The sequence below is a fragment of the Schistocerca cancellata genome, chromosome 2, assembly GCF_023864275.1.
Source record: "Schistocerca cancellata isolate TAMUIC-IGC-003103 chromosome 2, iqSchCanc2.1, whole genome shotgun sequence".
NCBI classification, from domain to species: domain Eukaryota; kingdom Metazoa; phylum Arthropoda; class Insecta; order Orthoptera; family Acrididae; genus Schistocerca; species Schistocerca cancellata.
Genome location: NC_064627.1, coordinates 381,624,356 through 381,650,146, shown reverse-complemented (window position 1 = coordinate 381,650,146; position 25,791 = coordinate 381,624,356). Strand labels below are relative to the sequence as shown.

General features: G+C 41.0%; 1 protein-coding gene across 1 annotated transcript in view; it reads right to left on the bottom strand.

Moving 5' to 3' along the window:
- Positions 1-21,168: 21,168 nt before the first annotated feature.
- LOC126161787 (signal recognition particle 19 kDa protein) overlaps positions 21,169-25,791 on the bottom strand; it is a 77,583-nt gene continuing 72,960 nt past the window's right edge. Inside the window, exon 4 of the mRNA XM_049917860.1 lies at positions 21,169-21,379. Coding sequence (XP_049773817.1) covers positions 21,246-21,379 — 134 coding nt within the window. The 3' untranslated portion in view covers positions 21,169-21,245. The remainder of the gene's footprint in view (positions 21,380-25,791) is intronic.

Here is a 25,791-nt window from a genome sequence, read left to right as displayed (position 1 = left end):
AGAAACTGGAAGGAAAATAAGCACAACTCAGTCCTTCCATCAAAAGTTATCTACCAGTACAACCAAGGGATAGGAGGTACAGATTTACACAGCATAAATGCAAACTACAGAACCAGAAATAAAAGCAAGAAATGGTTGTGCCTATTATTCTCCAATGGAATTGACAGTGCTATTGTCAGTGCTTGGAAAATGTACTAACTGGCAATAATTCTACCACCAGTCAAACTGATTTCAGATCCCAGATTATACAACCTCTTTTGAAAATTGACAAAAAATCTGAACTGGAGATAAACCAACAACCTCAGAGAAAAAACATCAACTTTTGCTGCTCCACCAGAAACAGATTGCCAGGGGCATGGGGAAGGACAGAGTTGACCATATTATAATCTACGAGGAAAATGCAAGGAGATGCAGGATTTCCAACAGCCGAACGATTTACATACGCAATATGCAAGAAATGTTAAGTTCTCTTTCATAAGAGTGTGTTTCAAAATTTCATGAGTGACACTATCAACTTTGGTCAGTACTTTCCTATAATGAACAGTGCAGTACATTTTGAGCAAATAAAAGTGTGTGTTTAACCATGAATCTCTCGACATTGTGCCAGCACAACATTATATATGATGCCAATGACACCAAATACTGCTAGTTTTTAATATTTACAATGTTACTTCAACTACTTTAAAGTCGAGTTGATGACAAAATGCCATATTTTCCCAATTTTCATTTTTGGGAAGAAATGGGTTAAGTACTACTATTTTAAAAAGGTAAGTAGAAAAGTAAGAGAGATTTTACATACCTATGAATTATGTCAGAGTGTAAAGGAAGGGAGTGACCACTTGAATTACAAAATGTATCAAAAATATCTAGGTGATTAAATCATTTAGCAGCAGTAGATTTGGGCCACTGCCAAGAGGAAGAGTAGGAGTGGTTTATATTTTTGTAGCTATACAGTGTTAATCAAATGTATACAATTGTATCCCTTTAAGTTAGCAGATAATGCAACAGTAATTAATTATTTAAAAAATTAGTTTACAGATGCTGGAAAACCTAAAAGATAACTTACTGTTAATGGTGTACTGTTTTCTAGCAACACTTTTAAAGAATTTCTAGCTTGGGACGAGGTGTGTCATGTTACAATTTCTGAAAAACAGCCCCAATCAAATGCTTCTGAAAGAACTGTGAAAGAAATGGGACCCCCTTCTCACACATACTGTGCAATTAAACATACTATCTGAGCACAACTTGTACTCGAATTCCAAGTATTTGAAATGAGTTACCTCATTTAACAACTGGGCTTTCACCTGTAGAAGATTTAAACATGAAGTTTAAAAGAGACACTTCATTAAAAATGTTCAAATGGCCGGATGATGTAACTAAACAGATAGATAATATTCATGCCTTGGTAAAAATGGCACCCAACAGAGTGATACTTTCTAGCATTGCAGTGATCTACAGATATCAGGTAATGTGAATGAATGTTTCATGTTGACACTGCATTAACTACAACAGTGCACCACGTCTGAACATGAGATTCGAAATAAATGTTGTCATCCAAGAACACATTCACTGGCTGTGAAGATAACATTCTGTTGCAAAGCTTTCCTCTGAATTTGACAAAAGTAATGGACAATACACAATACCACTTGGTTGTGATGGAAAAGCTCCGACAATACGGTGGAGGAAGGTGGCTATTTTTCTCTGGATACCACAAACCATGAACCTAGCCACTGGTGGGGACACTTGTGTGCCTCGGCGATACATATAGTCGTACTGTAGATGCAACCACAACAGAGGGGTAACTGTTGAGAGTCCAGATAAATGTGTGGTTCTTGAAGAGTGCAGCAGCCGTTTCAGTAGTTGCAGAGCAGCAGTCTGGATGAATGATTAAACTGGCCTTGTGACATCAACCAAAACAGCATAGCTGTGCTGGTACTGTATCGTAATCTGAGGGAAGATCAGTTTGGATTCCATACAAATGCAGGAACACACAAGGCAATACTGACCCGAAGACTTATCTTAGGAGGCAGGTTAAGGAAAGGCAAAACTATGTTTATAGCATTTGTAGATTTAGAGAAGCTTTTGACAATGTAGACTGCTATAATCCCTTTCAAATCCTGAAGGCAGCAGGGGTAAAATACAGGGAGCAAAAGGCTATTTACAATTTGTACAGAAAACAGATGGCAGTTATAAAAATCGAGGAGCACGAAAGGGAAGCAGTGATTGAGAAGGGAGTGAGACAGGGTTGTAGCCTATCAGTGTTATTCTATCTGTGTATTGAGCAAGCAGGGAAAGAAACAAAAGAAAAAATTGGAGTAGGAATTAAAATACAGGGAGAAGAAATTAAAAACTTGAGTTTTGCCAATGACCAATGGAAGAACATTTGAACGGAATGGTCAGTGTTTTGAGAGGAGGATATAAGATGAACATCAACAAAAGCAAAACAACGATAATGGAATGTCGTCGAATTAAATCAGGTTATTCTGAGGGAATTAGATTAGGAAATGAGGCACTTAAAATTGTAGATGAGTTTTGCTGTCTGGGCAGCAAAATAATTGATGATGGCTGAAGTAGACAGGATATAAAATGTAGGCTGGCAATGGCAAGGAAAACGTTTCTGAAGAAGAGAAATTTGTTAACACTAAGTATAGATTTAAGAGTCAGGAAGTCTTTTCTGAAAGTATTTGTATGGAGTGTAGCCATGTATGGAAGTGAAACATGGAAGATAGTGTAGACAAGAAGAGAATAAAAGGTTTTGAAATCTGGTGCTACAGAAGAATCCTGAAGATTAGATGGGTGGGTAATGTAACTAATGAGAAGGTACTGAATAGAATTGGGGAAAAGAGGAATTTGTGACATAATGTGACTAAAATAAGGGATCGGCTGGTAGGACACATTCTGAAGCATCAAGGGACCACCAATTTAGTATTGTAGGGAAGCATGGAGGGTAAAAATTGTACAGGCAGACAAAGAGATTGATACACAAAGCACTTTCAGAAGGATGTTACTCAGAAATGCAGAGGCTTGCACAGGATAGAGTAGCATGGAGAGCTTTATCAAACCAGTCTTTGGACTGAAGACCACCACCACCACCACCACCACCACCACCATAACAACAACAACAACAACAACAACAACAACAAAGAAACGTTTGACTCGATAAAGTTCAACATAGCTTGTGTAAGGCGAAGTTAATGAAACATGTAGGACTGTACAAGCTAAAAACTCCATGTTACCAGGTCGTCAAAATGGCTAACGCTAAAGGGCATAGTTTAATCAGGCTTCTTCCATATCATGCTCATTTAAATCTAACTGAGAATATATGGGCCTGGATGAAAAGTAATGTGGCAAAAAACAAACAGAAATTTACGCTCAGTGAGGTTGAAATTCTGACAAAAGAAGTTATTGCAAGTGTTACATCACAGGACTGGTCTCAAGCTGTCAACTATATACCAAGAATGTAGTTGAGGAGACATGGGTTCATGAAGGACTGTGTCGAGTTTTGAGCAATTCGTTACTTGTCTTGTTGCTGCTTCTTTTTGCCTAAGAATAGCAGAGTTTACAGGTATACATCTCACTAGCATTGTAATGCAGTTGAAATTGTGGCAGTGTCCTAAAACAGTGTATTATTAAACTAGCAACTGAGGGCGAGACATATCAATAGTTATGAGAAACTCCATTCTCAATATAAAAATAAATGTGCAGCTTCTTCACTTACATTGCTGCAAAACCCACAGTAATTCTCATTCCACAGGCTATTGATGGTCCTTAAAGATACATTATTTCATTTTTAAAACATTCAGTAATTGCTTTAATATCATGGTAGATACGGAGGCTTTGCATGTTAATCATATGGTAGAATTACTCTTCTCTTTGTGTGCTATCGTTTGCCAAAATCTTGTTTCGATATCTCATACCATTTGTGAGATATGAGGTATTTAAGAAAATTTCATTCTAACTTTTTCAGTGACAAATGCATTCGTGATGGAGCCCTTTATGTATATTCCATTTTATCAACATTGGAGACAGATAGTGACATCCTTTGAGGTTTAAAGTAGTAGTAGTAGTAGTAGTAGTAGTAGTAGTAGTAGCAGGAGCTTTATTCATCTATAGATCTCTTTTTCAAGGATATAGGACACGTCAAAGTATTTACATGTATAGACCCATTTAAAAAATGCTAATTCATACATACACACACACACACACACACACACACACACACACACACACACACACATATACACACAAGCAGACATATGCAAAGGCCTTTACAATAGAAGCAATTATGAAAGACAGATTAATGAATTACCTGAATAAATACAAACTTTTAAGCAAATCACAGTTTGTTTTTCGAAGTGGCAAAAATACAGTCACCCGTAGTAGAATTCACAAAAGTTGTACTTGATGCTCTTGATAAAGATGAGTGTCACAGGCATATTTTTGGATCTTTCTAAGGCCTTTAATACAGTCGACCACAAGATTCTATTAAATAAATTAGAAGTATTAGGAATAAGATGGGTAGCTAATGACTGGTTTCAATCATATCTAGCAGATAGGGTACAAAGAGTAGAAATAATATATACTTCAAATAGGTCTAAACATGTAGTAAAACACTTATCAGAACCAAAATACATTAATATAGGGGTCCGGCAAGGTAGTGTATTAGGACCAATACTATTCCTGATACACATCAATGACTTTCCCAGTAGTGTTACTCATGGTGAAAAAATTATCTTCGCTGATGACAGCAGTATTATAGTCACTGAGAAAAGAAGAGAACTCCTTGCTGAGGAAGCAAATGAAATTCTCAAGGAGGTTTGTGACTGGTTAATAAGTACTAAAGTGACATTGAACATAAAGATAACTAATGCCATGAATTTCAGTTTGAAGAGTAAAAAAGTCAATGTTAAATTAAATGTGGATGGCACCTCTGGAGACTGTGTAACAAATGTAAAATTTCTAGGAATGAATATTGATTCTCAGTTGAAGTGGTATGAACACACAAAGGTACTTCCACACAGAATGTCATCAGCATGTTATGCCCTTAGAATCCTATCATCAGTGTGTAACATGCAGTGTCTTTTAGTTACATATATTCATATGTACACTCAGTTCTTGGCTATGGCATTCTGTTTTGGGGAACAAACGCACAAAACATGAACACAATTTTCAAACTCCAGAAAAGAGCCATAAGAGTAATATCCAAATATACTAGTCGAGCTCATTGTAAAGATCTGTTCAAAACACTGGGAATTTTAACTGCTCCATGTGAATACATTTACTTTGAGAATGGTGACAGCAGGGAAATGGAAAGGTAATTTTCTGTGTTTTCTGCATTACCTTTCTTAAGCAAAGGTACAACTCTTGCCTGTTTTAAGTGCTCTGGAAACGTCCCTGATGTGAAGGATTCATTTATTATATTTGTTAAGGGGCCTTGTATAATCCCTATGCATTGTTTCAGTACACACAGTGGTACTTCATCTAAGCCTACTGACTTTATTTTTTAGTTTTTGAACAGTTTTATTGACTTCATTCTCTGTGGTTGGAAGTAACATCATTGTATTTAGTGCTACATTATTTACAGGTGTTATATTTGTTTTGGGGAATTTTTGCTGTAATTTCTCTCCAATACTAGAAAAATGCTCATTTACATAGTTTGCTAAGTGTTGTGGATCATTTATTACCGTATCCCTCTCCCTTAGCGGTATGTTTTTCTGTGTTTGTTTGCCTCTCCCCTTTTCCTTTTTTATAACATCCCAGACTGCTTTGCTTTTATTCTCTGCATTATATATTATTTTGTCATTAAATGACTTTTTTGCAGAAATCAGCACCTTCCTATAGATCTTTTTGTATCTATGATAGAAATTTAAGAATTCTGGATCATTGTGGAATCTTTCTCATGGAACTAAGGTGTTTAAGTGTTTGGGAGGACTTCTTAATACCTGCTATTATCCATCTGTTTTTGTGAGATGTTGATACAGACATGCATACTTTTGGAAATGCCTTTTCAAAGTTCAATTTAAACAATGTGGAGAATTTAGAAAATTTCATATTCACATTGGTTTCCTTATACACTTCATCCCAGCTTTGTTTTTCTAGTTATTTTCAAAAATCTTTTATTTTCATTTCTGATAGATGTCGTTTGAAGGCTTGTTGTTTAGGGAATGATTCAATGCCTGATTTTACTGTTGTTATTTGACAGAGATAGTCTGGTAGTCCAAGATCTTTTACAGCTACATCACATTTTTCCCTGTCCATATTTGTGGCCAAATGGTCAGTTACTGACGCAGTCATTGTAGTAACCCTTGTTGCACTATTGACCGACAGGGACATGCCAAAACTCTGAAGGATGTTTATGAAGGTGCTGCTGGTTTCATTTATGATATCAGTGTTGATGTTAATGTCCCCACACTGAATTATGTTAACCTTTGTACTTGAGACTTTATCTAGAACTTCTGTTAATTCATTGAAAAAAGTGTCCACATTACCACTGGGAGATCTACATACACAAAATGATTAATTTCTTGGTGATATCAAGCCCTGTTAATTCAATAGCTGATATTTCAAAGTGTTTGTCTTCACTTACTGTACTGAGGTCATGTCCTCATTTGAACTGTGTTCCTTTTCTGATATAAATGCATGATCCTCCACCCCTTGAAATAGCTCTGAGCACTATGGGACTTAACATCTGAGGTCATCAGTCCCTTGAAGTAGTTCTGCAGTAAGAGTTTGCCCTTTCATATAATGATAATAATACATGTTGGATTTCTGTGTCTCTACAACCTACTGTGCACTTCAAAGATTGGAGCTCAACTTCTAATAGTTTTATTTTATTTTTTATTGATTGCATGTTTTGATGGAGGATTGTTAGGTCTGTGAAATGCCCCATGTTATTCTTTCCAATGGTTTGTTTTTCTTCATGACATCTGGTATGTGTGATATTTGAAGTGTTAAAATCTGTCTTGTGAGTGACTGTCTCAGTATTTTTTAAACTGCTGGAGATACTCTTTAAGCAGGGGAACCTGTTGTCTGGATTTATCCTAAAAAAGACCTACTTTTCCTACCTATGACAACAGGTATTTGACCATGTGTGGCCCGAGATCCACCCCGTGTACTTTCATGAATCAGCTGTACCAATCTTCCCTTCCCAGTCCTGTTTAGGTGTAGGCCATGCCTAGTGAAATCCCATCTGTTGATAGTCCCGACGGGCACCAGAGAGACATGAGCACAGTTGGCTATCCTCAGAACCATCCCTAAGCCCACATTGATTCACCTCACAGCTCCATCAAGGTGTGGTCAATCATGACACCGGAACACCTCAACAACGTGTATGTTGGTGTCATGAGTCAGGGAAGCTACCTTGTCCAGGTCACCACCTATGTCATATGCCCCATCCCTGTCCAAACTGTTTCCCGCCCCACCCACTATCACTACATGGTCCTCTTTTGTAAAGTTCTTACATAAAGCCCTAGGTCCTCTATCACATGACTTAGCCCTGCATTTGGCTTGAAGGTACTGGTGGCCTGGTATGCTGCCCCTAAACTTTCCCGTAACTGAGGGCCTAGCCTCGCCCATGGCAACTACCTAGCAGCAGCACTTTCTTCTTCCTAACACTTTGTACATTCCTAGGCTTCTTGGCCTCGTTTGAAGTGTGCTGCACATTTCCTGCTCCTTGTTCCACCTGAGGCTCTTCTCCACTTAACTTCGACAGTGGTAGATACCTGTTTTTGGTGTTAACGATAAAACTGTCAGATTGTGTTCTCTTCCTTCCTATCCTCCTACCAGGTGCCAGTTCCCAGTCACCCTCCTCCCCGCTATCTCCCTTGATCCTTACGAGTTCCTTCCTTGCTTTCTCCAACTGTGTCTGAAGGGCACAGATTTTCCTTTCCTGATACCCAATCAAAATGTTCCTACTGCATACTCTGCACTTCCAGGAGAGAGCCTCTTCTGTTCTCCCAACAAACAATAATTTAACATATTATCTAAATTTCTTAAGCAGCAACATATGACCCTACACATAAGAAACGTAAATTCATAGCCTCCCCCTATTTTTCACTGGAAACTTTAAGAACTTCTTGCAGTAGTTTAGCTAACACCAAAATGTCGTAATTATTACTGTACAGTTTCTTTAAAATCGTTTGAAAAAGATTGCAGATACGGCAGCTGGCATGGCTGACAGATTACGCAATGTGTTCAGCACACAATGGCAACTATGCTTCCCTCCACTTGGTCCAGATCAAACTGTCAAAAGTTGCAAATAAATTTAAATGCACTGTAGTGTCATCACACCGACGTGGGGAAGAAACCAAATAGTTGACCACTAAAATAAGATATGATGTGTTAACATGACCAATAAAATAAAATTTATGATATGTCCACATTAACTATCAAATCCATGAAATGATAATATGACAAGGTTTTCTGGCTACAATGGTACAGGTGTGTACTTAGAGGGCTGATACTACCAGGTTGTTAATTTTTCTGTTTACAAGGTAAGAGTATCAGTGTCTCAAGTATAAAAAAGGGTCAGAAGGGACAGGATAAGGAGGTAATTGTAGAATTGTAGTATGTTCCTCGAGCCATCATTTAAAGCCAGTTCTTGTAACTTTGTAAGTAGAGTTCCTCAAGATAGTTTATGTCTATCTTCAAGAGTCTTCCAGTTCAGTTTCTTCCATATCTCTGTGACACACTCCCTCACATTACACAAACCTATGACCATTCGTGCTGCCCTACTCTGTATAAGTTCAATATCCCCTGTTAGTCCTACCTGGTATGGGTCCCACACACGTCAGCAATATTATACAGCTGGTCACGTGAGTGATTTGCAAGCAATCTCCTTTGTCGACTGATTGCACTTCCACATTATTCTACCAATACATCAAAGTCTACAACCCACTTTACTCACGACTCAACATATGTGATCATTCCATTTCATATTCCTACAAAGTGTTACATCCAGGTATTTGTATGAGTTGGCTGATTCCAACTGTGATTCACTGATATTATCGTCTTAGGATATTACATTTTTTTTCATTTTGTGAAGAGCACAATTTTATGTTTCTGAACATTTAAAGCAAGTTACCAATCTCTGCATCACTTTGAAATCTTATCAAGATATGACCGAATATTTATGCAGCTTCTTTCAGAAAATACTTCATTATAGATAACTGCATCATCTGCAAAAAGCCTGTTTTTATTATTAATATTGTCTGCAAGGTCATTAATATGAAACATGAACAGCAAGGGTCCCAACACACTTCTGTGGGGCACACCTTGAAGTTACTTTTACATCTGACAATGGCTCTCCATCCACAATAACATGCTGTGTCCTCCCTACCAAAAAGTCCTCTATCCAGTCATAAATTTCACTTGATACCCCATATGATTGTACTTTTGACAATTGTTTTGTTTGTTTGGTTATGTTTGAGGGAGCAAAAAACAACTGAGGTCATACGCGCCCAAGTCAAAACTATAGAACGCAAACACAGAGACAAGGGAAATGACTTTATGTCAGTTTCAATAGAAAGAATAGGAGCCATCTAAACAAGACATGTGGACAAAAAGACTAAAAAAAACACCATACAAAAATGGAGGTCCAAAACTAAAAATTAAATGGCCTTTATCATATTGCTTCAGCAGATAAAAAGTAAAACGCAGGCAACTGCCTGCGCGTGATTTGCTAAAACAGATGATAAATCAGATGGAAAGCCCAAGATGGAACGTAAATTAGTAATAAAAGGGCATTCCAGCAGGTAGTGGCAGACAGTTAAAATCTGGGTGCAATGCGTACAAAGTGGTGGGGCAGCGCGCCACTGAGCAAATGACGATGGCTAAAAAGGCAGTGCCCAATACGCAGCCGAGTTAAAATAATCTCCTCTCGGCGGGAGAGCTGAGAAGAGGTCATCAAAGGTGCCAGGAGAGGCTTAATATCCCAGAGCTTATTCCCGTGAAGGAAGGACCATTGGCGATGCCAAAGGGACACCACCTCCTGACAGCCGGCAATGCAGAGATCATCGGAGGGAATAGAGGTACTCGCGGGCTGAGGTAAAAGGACTGCAGCCTTGACAGCAGCCTCGTTTCCTGGCAGACCAACATGACCAGGGATGCAAAGAAACATGACATTGGCTCCAACAAGAGTGAGCAAGTGACAGTTTTCCTGTACCCGCTGCGCTAAGGGATTAGCAGTGTACAGCGCACAGAGACTTTGGAGGGCGCTGAGTGAGTCGGAGCAGAGGACACAATTGGGAAGGCTGTGTTGCCGGATGTAATCCGCAGCCTGATATATGAGTCGAAAAGCTCGGCTGTAAATATTGCGGAGTGGGCCGGAAGCTGATATCGAAAGACACTGGTGCCAATGGCGAACGCACATCCAACCCCACGGTCAGTCCGAGAGCCAACAGTGTATATAAAGGTACTATCGCTAAATTCCATGTGAAGGTCATGAAACTGGAGGCAATAGACCGAGGTTGGAGTAGTGTCCTTAGGAGGCAAATGAAGGCCAAGGTTAACATGGGCCACTTCACGAAGCCAAGGTTGTGAAGGGTTCACACCCATGAGTAAAGTTGCAGGTAACGTGAAGTTAAGCCGCCATAGCAAGTGGCGAAAGTAGACTCCAGGAGGTAACAGAGAAGAAGGACAAGCCCCAAAGTGATGATCGAAGGAATCATCAAAGGAGGCGACATAGGGAGGGTGGCCACGCAAGGCAAACAAACGGCATGCATACCTGCTGAGGAAAAAGTCATGGCGGTAGGACATTGGTAGTTCAACAGCTTCAGCATGCAGACTGTCAACCAGGCTGGTGTAAAAGCGCCTGTCACCAAACGGATGCCACAATGATGGGTAGTGTTAAGACAGCATAAAAGGGATGGGTGTGCAGATGCATAAAGCACCCATAGTCAAGTTTCGAATGGACAAGGAGGGTGGTTCGAGTGGCACCCAAGAAGTACCATTGAGGACACATAGGACATTGAGGGACTGTGTACAGTGGGCTCCCAGGTAAGACACATGGGAGGACCAAGAGTGTTTCCTATCGAGCATGAGCCTCAGGAATTTTGTAGTGTCAACGAACGGAAGGGCAACAGGCCCAAAAGATGTAGAGATGGTGGGAGAAACCATTTGTGCCGCCAGAAATTCATAGACGGTTTTGTCAGTGGAAAAGTGAAAGCCATTGGCGATGCTCCAGGAGTGAAAATGATCAAGAAAGTGCTGAAGACGGCGCTCAGTGAGACAGGTCTGTGGAGAAGTGCAATAGATGGCAAAATCATCAACAAAAAGGGAGCCGGAGACACCCGGCGGGTGACAGGCCATGATAGGGTTAATGGCGATAGCAAAGAGGATGATACTCAGGACGGAACCCTGAGGCACACCATTTGTTTGAATAAAGGTGTCCAACAAAGCAGAACCCACACGCAAGTTGAAAACTCGGTCTTGTAAAAATGCCTAAAGAAAACAGGGCAGGCGCCCACGGAATCCCCACATGTAAAGAGTACGGAGCATACCAGTTCACCAGCAGGTGTCGTAGGCCTTCTCCAATTCGTAAAACACGGCCACAGTCTGGGATTTCCGCAGACAGCCATTCATGACATGAGTGGACAAAGTAACGAGATGGTCAACTGCAGAATGCCACGTTTGAAATCCACACTGTGCATTCGTGAGTAAATGGTGAAATTCGAGCCACCACACCAGCTGGGCATGAATCATACATTCCATCACCTTGCAAACACAGCTGGAAAGAGAGATGAGGCGGTAGGTAGAAGGAAGGTTTTTATCCTTACTGGGCTTAGGTATGGGTATGACTGTGGCTTCACGCCAGCGTCCAGGAAATGCGCCCTCAGCCCAGATACGGTTGTATGTGTTAAGCAGAAAGTGCTTGCCCGCAAGAGAGAGGTGCTGCAACATCTGAATGTGGATAGCGTCTGGCCCTGGGGCGGAGGACCGGGATGAACTGAGAGCATGATCTAGCTCCCTCATAGTGAAGGCAGCATTGTAGCACTCACAATTCGGAAAAGATAGGGGTATCAAAGTGGCAGCCCATGGTGTTGGAGATAGCAACAGGATCCACGATGACAGCGGCACCTACTGTCAGGCTGGAAATGGAGGAATGGATCTTGGTTCCAGAGAGCTGTCAGAGGTCGGCCCACACAACAGAGGAAGGTGTGAAACTGTTAAAAGAACTAGTGAACAAAATCCAACTAGCTCTTTTGTTATCCCGAAGAACTTGACGACACTTTGCACACATCTGTTTATAATGAATGCAGTTTTCCAGCATAGGGTGGCAGTTAAAAACGCGGAGAGCACGTCTCCGTGCACGAATTGCATCATGGCACACCTCAGTCCACCAAGTGACTGGGACACAACATGGTAAAAAGGAAGTGCGAGGAATGGAACGTTCTGCAGCAGTAAGGATAACGTTTGTAAGATAGTCCACCTGGTCATCACAATTGAGGAAATCTTGTTCTGTGAAGGTCACCAGGAAGGAGTAAAGCTGCCAGTCAACCTTATTAAGCTGCCATTGGAAGTGGTCGCTCAAGTAAGCATCAGAAAGAATGGACTACTCAAGACGATGGGCCAGCTGGGCAGTGCAAAAGGGTAGGTCCAAATGGGAATAGGTGTGCGAGGAGTCAGAAAGAAAAGTGAGTGCACCAGTGTTAAGGCAGAAGAGGTTGAGTTGGTTAAGAATGTCAGTCAAGAGGGCACCTCTCTGACAGGTCCTGGGAGAACCCCTAAAGGGATGATGCGCATTAAAGTCTCCGAGTAGCAAAAATGGTGGAGGTATCTGCCCAATAAGCTGAAGGAAGTCGGCCCTGGTGACATCGAAGGATGGAGGTACATAAATGGTACAGAGAGAGAAAGTCAGGTGGGGAAGGAAGAGGCGAACAGCAACAACTTGAAGACGGGTAGTCAGGGAGATGGGTTGACTATGAAGGTCATCCCGTATAAGTAGCATGACGCTCCCATGAGATGAGATGCTGACCTCAGGGGGAAGGTCAAAACGAATTGGTAAGTAATGTGGAAGCTCAAAGCGGTCTTGAGGGCACAATTTTGTTTCCTGAAGGCAAAGTACAGGGGGATGCTCCAATGGTAGAAGCAGTCACGAATCCTCTTTGTGGGACAGGAGGCCACAAACAGTCCATTGGAGGACAGTCATAAGGAGGAAGAGATGTAGGGGTGTCAACGCAGTGGTGGAGAGTCGCTACTACAGGGCACAGAAGCAGGAGGATCGTGCTCCATGGGGTCCACACAAGCATCGGCGTGCTTGTGCGGTCGGTCAGAGGAGTCCAACGCCAAAAAACAGTTGGTGGTGCGCACTGACAGAGGCCAGCCGGGATATGTGACAATGTAGCGACACCATTGAGCAGGATCTTCTAGTTGGTGAAGGGGAAGAAGGTTTGTCTTTAGCAGACTTCTTTGAGCCCTTCAGGTTGAGGAAGGCTTGGGTGGTGTTTAGCTGGAGGGATGGAGGAAGTCTTCTCGGGAGTACTCCTTCTGGCATTTCCTGCCTGCCGGTTGTGTAGTAGGTAGCTCCACCCCTTTAGGCGAGAGTTTGACAGTTTGTTGCACAGTGGGACGGGGGGATGGTGATGCTACCTTGACACTGGGCAACTCCACAACTTCAAAGCCAAATCTGAGGTCGCACGTCAGTGTAGCCATGTCCTTCATGGAGCGAGGGGTAACAAGAACTGAACTATAAGTGCCAGACTGAAGAACACAGGGTTTGCGACTAGCCAGTAACTTGCGAGCTACTGGGTAGGGCACTTTTTCCTTGACCCAAATCTCTTGAACAGTCCAGTCATCTAGATACATGGGACAATCCCAGGAGGCAGCGGAATGGCTGACATTGCAGTTGATACAGTGGGGAGAAGGAGGTGGACATTTGCCCTTGTGTGCATCCTTGCCACAGGTTATGCATTTGGCTGGGTGTCGACATGATGTTCTAGTGTGATTGAACCGATGAGACTGGTAACAGCACATCGGATTCGGAATGTACGGCCGGACTGTGATGATTTCGTAGCCTGCTTTAATCTTGGACGGCAGCAACACCCTATCAAAGGTGAGGAAAAGAGTGCAGGTGGGCACCAAGGAGGAATCGATCTTTTCCATTAAACGATGAATGGCAATGACACCCTTATCAGAGAGGTAAGATTGTATTTCAGACTGTCAAGCAACCTGGTGTAAATTACACCATAGGAAGACTTCAAATTTCTATGTGCCTCGACACAAACAGGGTAGCCATGGAGAAGCGAGGCAGCAAGTAGTTGTTGTGCTTGAGCATTAGAAGCCGTCTCCAAAAGCAAGGTGTCATTCCATAAATAAGAGCAGGATTTCACGGCTAGCAACTGCATGAACACTTTTCTGAATAACAGACAGATTGACCGTGGCGAAGGACTGATCGTCTTCAGTACACGATACCACAAGGAACCGCGGTGCAGTGGGAAGTGTCTTCGAATCAGTAGCCTCATTACGTTTACGTTTCATCAACATCAATGGAGAGGATGAGTGATTCATCACTAGGAAATTCACCATGATTGCCAGCATCTCCGATGGCACTGTCCTTCCAACTAGGGGCCCCCTACAAAAGGGGGCGCACCTGCCTTAGGTGACTGTTCACACCTCAGGTCACACCGTCCGAACACCTGATGGAGGGATCAATGGGAAATCTCTGAAGGTTACAGCACAGGCAATCACCCCTCCATGGGCCTGGCCTGTACCAGGGGGTATGTGCGAACCCTACCTGTCGACCCCGGGCTGGGAATTACGAGTTACTCAGTCATCTTTTACGCATCAGACATGTGGGTTGGCCTTCAGGAGCGCACAGGGAGGAAGAAGATAAAAGAGGACCCTCAAACACCGAAGCGGAGGAACAAGAGGAGGGGGGAAACAAAGAAAGGAAAAAGATGCCGAAAAGAAAGTTGAAACTGTTTGTAGGTCAGCAACAGAATGCAGAACATTCCCAATAATACCCCAGACATGTTCCCCAAGGGAGGGGAAAAAGAATAGCAAGAGGATAGACATGCAGCACAGAAGGGAAAAAGTGCTGCGAAAGCTGGGGGCCCATGGTAGCCAAGCACAAACCTGCCAAAGAGTGATGAGCTCCCTGGGGGGACTTTTGAAAATAGGGGTAGGTGTGGCGCTGAGTCAAATGCTTTTTGTAAATTAAGAAATACTGCATCTACTGATTGCCTTGATCCAAAGCTTTCAGTGTGTCATGTGGGACAAGTGTGAACTGGGTTTCACAAGATCGATTCTTTTTTTTAAATCCATGCTGGTCGGCACTGAGGAGGTCATTCTGTTCAAGATACCTCATTATAGAACTTACATGAAAGTTTAAGATTTCTATGAGGGTGATCCCAAAAGTAAGGTCTCCTATTTTTTTATAAGTATATAGACCTGTTTATTTCTATGGTTTACAACAGTTTACAGCTTGAACATTTAGCTATTTTTTGACATAATCACCATTTCTATCGATGCACTTTTGTAGACGCTGTGGCAGTTTTTGTATGCCTATGTCATACCAGCTCCCCGCCATGCAGTCTCCCGCCCCTTTGTTCATCGTGAATTTCGGTCTGACCAGCTGCAAACTCTCTACACCACTTACGAACATTTTTGACATCCATGCACGACTCCCCATACACTTCCGTCAAATGGTGATGGATTTCAATCGGCACAGTGCCCTTTGCATTCAAAAACTGAATAACTGCACACAATTCACACTTGGTGGTAACATCCAACGGAAGATCCATTCTCAATGGCTGCCAAGCCAAGACTGAGCGCCTCAGCACGGCGTGCACATGTTTACACACAGCGCGTGAAGCACTCTTCATAACAGTGTAACCAACTGTCACACAAACAGAGTTCTGTACTTATAAAAAAAATAGGAGACCTTACTTTTGGGATTACCCTCGTAAGTAGTCAGAATGTAATTTCACTAAGATTAACTTTAAGGTAAAAATAAACCAAAAGCAGCCTTATCATACTGGTTGTTTTTAAGACATTATAGTCGCCAATAACTGTGGAATTTATTTATTTTCACTATTGAAATTTAAACTTTTCAAGTGGTATACTGCGAAAGACTGTGCTTTAGCACTTGCCATACCTTAAAAACATTATGAAAAAATCAAATTTCATCCCTGTATCTGAATCTTTGAACAATGTTAGCATCTTTAACAAAAATCTCAACAAACCACTGTTTCCATACACTGTTTACATGTCAGAAGATTTAAAAAATTTGACATGTTCTAGAGCACAGTCCTTTGCAGCATGCCACTTGAAAATGGCTTTAAATCAAAATTGCAATAGTGAAAATTAGTAATTTATACAGTCAGTGACAAGTATGTCTTTTAAGAAGTTTTATATGACTGTACCCCAACCATGAGGAGTTAATCATATTGGTTATGTTATGGGTATATTACCTAAGGAAATGCATCAAAAGCTTTTATTATTCATAATTGAAGAGTATAAACATTACATATTACATACAACATGTAGATATATTTAAAGTAAGATCATTTGAAAAGTGGGAGATTAAGAGGTTATGCATATCACTGTGAAAGACTGTGCTTTAGCACATGCCATACCTTAAAACATTATGAAAAAACATTGTGAAAAAATGTGTATCACTCCTTACCAACATATGACACTAAAACTTATAAAACAAGATGTCAAATGGAAGAGTACAGATATAGCATGGGAATATTATTTTTATTTTGCATGCATTGAGCTATATCGAGAGACGGTGCACATCTTCAACGTGGGATGGCGATCGCAACAACTTCACAAAGGAAACACACACTCGGATGCAGGAATAAATATTTGATACATTGTTTACCCGCCTTGGAGATGTGCAGACATCCAAAGCATAGATAAACACACAATGGAAGCTGGTTACCATAAATGTTAAATGATACTGAGTTTCATTCATAGTCTGGATATTGAACCAAGATGTTAATGTAATTTGGTTCATGTCTGTGTTGGTGAAGAGGATATACAAACTGTTAACTCAATATGATTATTACAAGTTATTGCACAAATGTGATGTAGCAATTCTGAGTTTTAAAGCAATTATAATTGGAGAAGCCTCAGAAAAAACCAAGAGCACAACAGTCACACATAGAGATAAATTAAGATCATTAGCACACTGAATGTTACGCCTCAACTGCTATTCAAAAATATATATCTACTGAAGAGCAGACAGGAGAACATGAAAAACTCTAATTTCAAATTGAATGTGCACCCGAATTGACACACAAACTATCACACTTCCACCTTCCAGCAGAATCCAAAACAGAGTATCCACTCTAGCCTCTGGCTGGCTCTTATATACCCTCCTGGACTCCTCATAATTACCTGTTGTTAGGCTCAGAATTTGCATCAGTTTAAATTTACTATATCCATATCCTCAGTGCTAACTAATATCTAATCACATAGGAAGATGTATGCTTTTGGGTTGGTTGATTTTAGATATTGAAGTAATCTATAAAATAAGGGAAAGGCATCCACTCACCTATAGCGGACTGAAGCATGCCACACGGAAGCAGGTAGCAGAAAACAGTACTCACTCTGGCTTTCAACTATACTGACATTTAAAATATTTCTAATACATTGCTTATCTTTTCAGTCTCTCAGTTGCACATTTTTTAAATACATGACTAGTTTCGAGCTCTCTGGGTCACCTTCAGATCTACACTGATGTGTGGTTCTGACACAGACACAACAGGGAGAACTAAATGTATCATATATTTTTAAAAAAAATGTATAACTGGGACAGAAAAATAAACGATACATTAAAATTACTCTTGCTCTTTCTCTAGTAAAAGTCACACACACACACACACACACACACACACACACACAACACCTGAGCACAGTCTCCCCCACTTGAAGTGTGTCTATGTTTGTGAATGTGTGTATCGTTACTAGTAAAAGAGCAAGAACTCGAACGCTAGTGTGAATACTGTTTTCTGTTACGTGTTTCTGTGTGCGATGCGTCAGTCCACAATGCGTGAGTGGTCGCCTTTCTCTTATTTTATATACTTTTAATTCAGATATTTCCAGATGTTGAAGTAAGTTGTACTATGGATAGTCCGTCAACAATTTACAAAAAGAATTGCATAATTTTACTAAATTATTAACAATCTCCAAAATGTATTATTAAAAAAAGTGGCAATCATTCCTACAGAAAATTTCCTGCTCTTTCTGTTGGTGCAATCAGTTTTCTCATAAGTTTATTAAAATTTTAAATACAGGTGATATTTATTACAAAACCATTAAACAGCTGAATATAGCATAATAAAGCAGACAAAACATGCCTCATAAAAATAGTGTATGGCATGTATGATAATATCCTTAGCACATGCCACAGTGCTGTTTTGTGGAGCATCTTACTTGATTAAACAGTTTTCTATCAAATTTATGTAATAAACGTGTTGTATCAGTGACTTGTGATATTGCCAACAAAAATTGGTACATCACATCAGCTAATGTGTATCGCCAAGATTTTTAATCTGACAAAGTAATAGTTACTGTATCATCGTAGGTTAAGTAGTTAGTAACTTTACAATATTTGACTGTTACTCCATTCCTCACCCTAATGAACCTTAATTGTATTTTTGGTAGCAGTAGAAAAGTGGTCTCAAATTGTTCAGCATGTCATTGTCTTCAAAGTGATGAATTGTGCTTCTCTATACCTCACATGGTTGACGCAATACAATCAGATAAGTGCTATGCCGCAAAAACCATCATAACATGAGCTCAGATGAACAACACACTGGAACTTTTAGTAATATCGAAGTTCAACAGAGACACATGGACACCTTTTGCTTCCAAGTGGCCAGTGTGGGATGGCAATGACAGCTGCAAGGGCACACGACAAAGAAAGATCATAGAGGAAGACTTCACACCAGGTACAAGTGGTGGCACTGCAAACAATACTGAACAGTGCACACAAATGGATGCAGAGAGGGTCACCTCAATATCATCCATGTCATTACCGTGATGCAATCTAGCCAATCAGATGCTGTCCTCTGGGCATACATGAGGGAACTTACCACCTTCACAACAGTCAAACATAGTCCCTAATTGATGGAGGCAGTGGCTTGGGATTTTTTCCAGATTTGATGCAGCAAGTTTTTATCCGAGGACTCCAATGATAAAGCCTCATAGCCTACTTTACATCACTTTAGTTTTACAGGGCTTCTGTAGCACCAATGACCACTGAGCTAACTTCAGCAAGCTGCTGGTGCAGCATTTTGTGTTACCAAAATCCAAGACACGCGTGCGACGTTGTGATGGGAGCTATGTGATGTTTACGCCATTCGCACGTCAACATATCTGACTGTAGCACATATATATATAATGGCTGCCCAGCTGGCAAGAGGCATCAGATTGGTGACCACTGTAAAGCAGGCTACTGTCATGTGGCCTAGAGATCCTGTACTGGTGTCTGCTGGTGCAGACATCATCCTTTATCGTCCTACAGGTCTGCCTCCTGTATGGTCCAGCATCAGCTCCGATGGGCCTAAAGTCGAACTAGGACTCTTTGAGATGCTGGCATGCCTAGTGTCTACCATCTACAAGCATGTGCCCAAAAAGCCATTTTGCAATGTTTACAAGCTGTGGCCAGGATACTGACAATGCATAGCTGCTTGGGACTGCAGGTTCGATGCCCACTCCCTGCCTGCTGTAGCATTGGATTTCCAATTTATGCTGAACCTAAGAAATAAGTCAACTAGTTCTAACCTGAGTGTGACTGTATATGCATCTGCTTCCACTAGAGAACATGCAACATCAGGGATGAGGAAGTTGAACTGGGTGCCTCAGGATTACAACTTTCAATGTGATCAACCTATCAAGCACTGTTCACACCATTACAGCCCCATAATTTACTATCATATACCTACTCATGGGTCAAATGAAAAGTAGTTGCTATTGCAAGATCAGAAAATGCAAGTAGAATCTGTCCATACCAATGGGCTCAAAAACTCAGACAAAACACAGATAGTTAAGGCCTTTCTGTCTGCTGAAAGTATAAGCTGAACTTGCCATCCACCTATTCACACTGAAAATGTCTTTCACTATAACTTACACTGGAATGCTGACTTACTGGTGACTGCTGTTAGTGAAACAGTATGATAATTTACACAGAAAGAGCTAGTCTTCGGATGAAGCGCAAAACTGGATATGATTACACACAATTTCACTTCATCCGTTAACATTCACATACACTGTGACAGCAGTAAACAACAGCATTCTTTGCAGAATTCTCATGGCAGTGACACAGATGTTGAGGTGAGATGAAACTGTAATGAAAAACTACATCCACAACAAAATTATAAACGCACACCATTTATGTTATCAAATAAGCTAGCTCCACAAATAGTGCAAAAAACAAAAGCAAAGAGAAATAAGTAAAATAAACACAGAGGGATTACAAAGTACTGGGCATATTAATGTTGTCACGATGTATTATCAAGCATATCAATGTTATCATGATGTGTTATCAGCTATTATGTGATCTGTGTACCTTTACACAAAAAATTTTTATCATTATATGTACCAGCTATTTAATAAGGTACTAACCGAAAGCAATGTGCACTAAATGCCAATAAAAAATAAAATACTAAACACCACTAGTAAACTATTATGAAGGTTAAATTTCTTTAAGTTTGTGAATTACGTTTATTTGAACATCAAGCATCGGAAAGCAGTGTCATAAAAAGAATCTACTTCAGATCTTCAGTGCATAGCGATTGTGATGTGAACGAAACAGTAAGAGATTGGAGAGCTGCTGAAATATGCAGGACGCCTACAGTCCTTACTGGACAAGTCAATGTTATGATGAAGTGTGTTAAAAGCAGTCCTTTCAGTAATATTTTCAAGTATGTACCACAATTTTCTATTTTGCTTCAAATCACTTAAAAGGGAAGTTAACAGAGGACTTACTAAAAAAAAAAAAAAAAATGCCAACAAAGGCTTCTGACACATTTCTGAAAATTCACTCATTCTATTAGGATATCATAAAATTAGTAATGTATTAATCTTCAATGTTCTGATAGTGTTATATTATTGTACACCTTCTTCACCGTCTCTATAACATTACCTCCAAACAAGCACAGGAATTTTAAACAAGTTATACTACACATTTGTAAACGCACATAACATTAAAATAAAAGCTATAATATATTAATTTTTATTTGTGTAGCCATAATATTAATTTATACAGCTGTAGAAAACATACAGGATGTGAAACATTATCTTCTTCCCTTTGACTTCTTTTTTGCACCACCAGAAGACTGTGCCTGATTTGTATCAGCAGCAGACTGTTTCCCAGAGCGTGATTTCAATTTTGGAATCATCTGCCCCAAGTAAAGCATGATAGAGTCTCCTAAAAAATTAAAAAAATTGTATGAGTCTAGTTCTTTTGTGTGATAAGAACGTATAACAAAAGGTGAAAACTAATTTCAGGCCAATCTTCTTAATAAACTAAAAATTATTCCACTATCTTAACAAGAGTTCAGTGAAGTTATTTTGTCTATTCACACAAGAGAACTGGACAGGAAATGCTGGGGAGGTACAGAACATCTGTAAACTGAAAAGCAAGCAGTGCTTGTGATGAGAGAAGTTGTATTTCACAAAAGAACTTTACAATTGCCAATAATGATAACTAAGAACAATTTCCCCTCAAGCAGTGTGAATAGTGTGCAGAGAATTACATAGATTCTGTCCATGTGTGTTTCTTGCATTAGTACTGTTAGTAACACAATCTGTATTCCACGTAGTATTGATGCATTTTATGGAAAATAAACACCCCCGTGCAAGTCTGCACACTGCATTACCAGCAATTCGTAAGGCGAGTCATGACGGATCAGTATAACATTATGAAGCATCCTGTAGTTGCTTCTTGAGGTGTAGTGTGGTAGACAGAGGGGGCAATTGTCTGCTCACTCTTCAGTTTGCAGAGCTAGGAAAGAGGGAAGTGCATGACCACAATTTGGCACCCTACCTTCCCTCATGGTTCTACCTCTCACCTCTTCCTCTCCAGCCTATTACACCCCTTTTTCATAGGAAATTTAATATAGTTTATGTTTTACTGAGAAACATTTTTGCTACAAATTGCAGTTTTCAATTTATTCAAGAAAATGTAAAATGTGACATTTAAATGCCCGACTCCCACACTCACCCTCTACTGGACAAGATTTTTAATGTGTTGTTCATGGCACTCCCTCCTACTACTGTACAAAAATTTGCTACAAATCAATTTTTTTTCCTCCTAAGTTTTCTTCATCGACTGGACTAATATCTGCCCCACTGCCAGTATCACTCTTCCCAAGGTGGTATTTTCCTGCTCACAGAAGTTACACAATTTCATCATACATCCCTATCCCACTTCTGTTTCTAATATCCTACCTCATGGATTAAGTCCCTACGAAAACGATTCCATATGGCTGCCCACCACATATGCAACAGTCCTGTGATTGGCATCTTCTGTCCCATCAGAAGAAGGGCTGTCTATGAAAGCATACACATCATTCACCCACACTGGATGAGTGGACACTTTTTGATTACGGTCAGCTGGTAACTGGATCTTACAATTGCTCAGCACACTGTTCAACATAATGGTTACAATATATATAAATAATCTAGTGGATAAATCTTCACAGTTAGTGCAGGGACTGACAGCTGATGAAGTATACTAAGAAATGTAATGGATGCACATTAACAGGAAAAGGGATCCATTCCTCTTTGATTATAATGTTCGCGATAAATTGCTGACTTGATGACAAAAGTAAAATACAAGTACCTAGGAGTAACTGCCCAGAGTGACTGCATAAAAGTAATTTTAAGAAAAGTGAATGCTAGGCTGAGATTAAATAAACAAATCATAAGGAAGCATAATTTATCAACAAAAGAAGTGGCTTACAAAATACACTTTTGACTAATTATTACGAATTGTTCATCAATTTTCCAGCGTTAGCAGAGCAATGTGTTTCATCACAGGATCGTTTTGTAAGTACAAGTGCATTATGGAGATGCTCAATAATCTCAGTGACAGACACTGAAACAAACGTGTTGTGCATCATGGAAACATTTACTGTTGAAATTCTAATCATGTGCTTTCCACGAAGAGTGAGGCAACATATTGTTTCTATCCATATATGTCTAACGAAACAATGATGATGAGAAAATCAGATAAATTTGAACTCGTGCACAGGCTTGTCAACAGTCATTCTTCCTGTGGTGCACCACTTACAAATGGAAGAGGATATGAGGAAAATGATAGTAGTACCAGACGTATCCTCTGCCACACATTGGAAGATGGCTTGTGGAGTATACATACATATGTGGTTGTCTTAAAATTTTCATTCCTACTTCAGGACATTAATGCCTACCATAGCACTTGATATTCTTTTGTGCTGACTGTGAAAACCTCGGTGCCTGCAGGCAATTACAATACTTTTGCTCCACAAAACGATGGGGATCTGCAAAACTGATCTTACATTGTGAGACTTCATAGCCAGATAGCAAGTGGTGTTAACTCTATAGCATCATCACTTCCTATGTTTCTCTCCACTTCATACTGCACCAACTTTCTTGCACATTAGATAACAATCCACATCTCCTCATCCCAGCTCATTATAACTTGTTGCAGACTGTAACAATGTGACATCTAAAATTTTCATGCTTGTTCTCTAATCCCAGTGATCACTGTCTGTCTATAGGTTATGGTTTGGCCTAAGGGTGGAATAAAATCTAACAACTGCACACTTTTTAAATAACATCCTGTATTTTTTCCCACAATCAGAATCTGTGTGTTGTTAAGTGATATTGCACTTGTCACTGAGTTCAAAAGATATGAGGAATAATGAATGTGCAATGCTATCGTAACCTATTATAATTAAAGATTTTGAATTTCTTAGGAAATAAGCCCAACTATATTTTAAGTTCCCTACATCAACTTGTTTACTTTTGGCTATGGCTGATTAATTTTGATAAAAAAATTCTTCTGATGCTTGACTTCATCACTGCACTTGGGAAATTACTAGTTCTGGTGTCTTCAGTTACAATAATTGTTCAGTGATACCATCAGTCAGCTACATGGATTTACACAGTTGTCAAGAAATACTGTTTCACAATAATCATTAGTTTTTTCACAAAATTGCCAAGATAAGCTTTCCATGCTTTCCATGAAGACTCAACTCATTCTGATACTACTTTTACCATTCATCTGACATACTCTTGATTTCAGTCAGTTCTATAAAGAAATGTTTCTCACCACCTGCCAAAACTAATGCTGTGTGATTTACAGGCAATACCCTCAATCTGGAGGACAGTATGTGTAGTAGTTAATGGGTCTCTAATACTTCAAATACTCTCAATCTGGAGGACAATACACTCCTGGAAATTGAAATAAGAACACCGTGAATTCATTGTCCCAGGAAGGGGAAACTTTATTGACACATTCCTGGGGTCAGATACATCACATGATCACACTGACAGAACCACAGGCACATAGACACAGGCAACAGAGCATGCACAATGTCGGCACTAGTACAGTGTATATCCACCTTTCGCAGCAATGCAGGCTGCTATTCTCCCATGGAGACGATCGTAGAGATGCTGGATGTAGTCCTGTGGAACGGCTTGCCATGCCATTTCCACCTGGCGCCTCAGTTGGACAAGCGTTCGTGCTGGACGTGCAGACCGCGTGAGACGACGCTTCATCCAGTCCCAAACATGCTCAATGGGGGACAGATCCGGAGATCTTGCTGGCCAGGGTAGTTGACTTACACCTTCTAGAGCACGTTGGGTGGCACGGGAGACATGCAGACGTGCATTGTCCTGTTGGAACAGCAAGTTCCCTTGCCGGTCTAGGAATGGTAGAACGATGGGTTCGATGACGGTTTGGATGTACCGTGCACTATTCAGTGTCCCCTCAACGATCACCAGTGGTGTACGGCCAGTGTAGAGATCGCTCCCCACACCATGATGCCGGGTGTTGGCCCTGTGTGCCTCGGTCGTATGCAGTCCTGATTGTGGCGCTCACCTGCACGGCGCCAAACACGCATACGACCATCATTGGCACCAAGGCAGAAGCGAATCTCATCGCTGAAGATGACACGTCTCCATTCGTCCCTCCATTCACGCCTGTCGCGACACCGCTGGAGGTGGGCTGCACGATGTTGGGGCGTGAGCGGAAGACGGCCTAACGGTGTGCGGGACCGTAGCCCAGCTTCATGGAGACGGTTGCGAATGGTCCTCGCCGATACCCCAGGAGCAACAGTGTCCCTAATTTGCTGGGAAGTGGCGGTGCGGTCCCCTACGGCACTGCGTAGGATCCTACGGTCTTGGCGTGCATCCGTGCGTCGCTGCGGTCCGGTCCCAGGTCGACGGGCACGTGCACCTTCCGCCGACCACTGGCGACAACATCGATGTACTGTGGAGACCTCACGCCCCACATGTTGAGCAATTCGGCGGTACGTCCACCCGGCCTCCCGTATGCCCACTATACGCTCTCGCTCAAAGTCCATCAACTGCACATACGGTTCACGTCCACGCTGTCGCGGCATGCTACCAGTGTTAAAGGCTGCGATGGAGCTCCGTATGCCACGGCAAACTGGCTGACACTGACGGCAGCGGTGCACAAATGCTGCGCAGCTAGCACCATTCGACGGCCAACACCGCGGTTCCTGGTGTGTCCGCTGTGCCGTGCGTGTGATCATTCTTGTACAGCCCTCTCGCAGTGTCTGGAGCAAGTATGGTGGGTCTGACACAGCGGTGTCAATGTGTTCTTTTTTC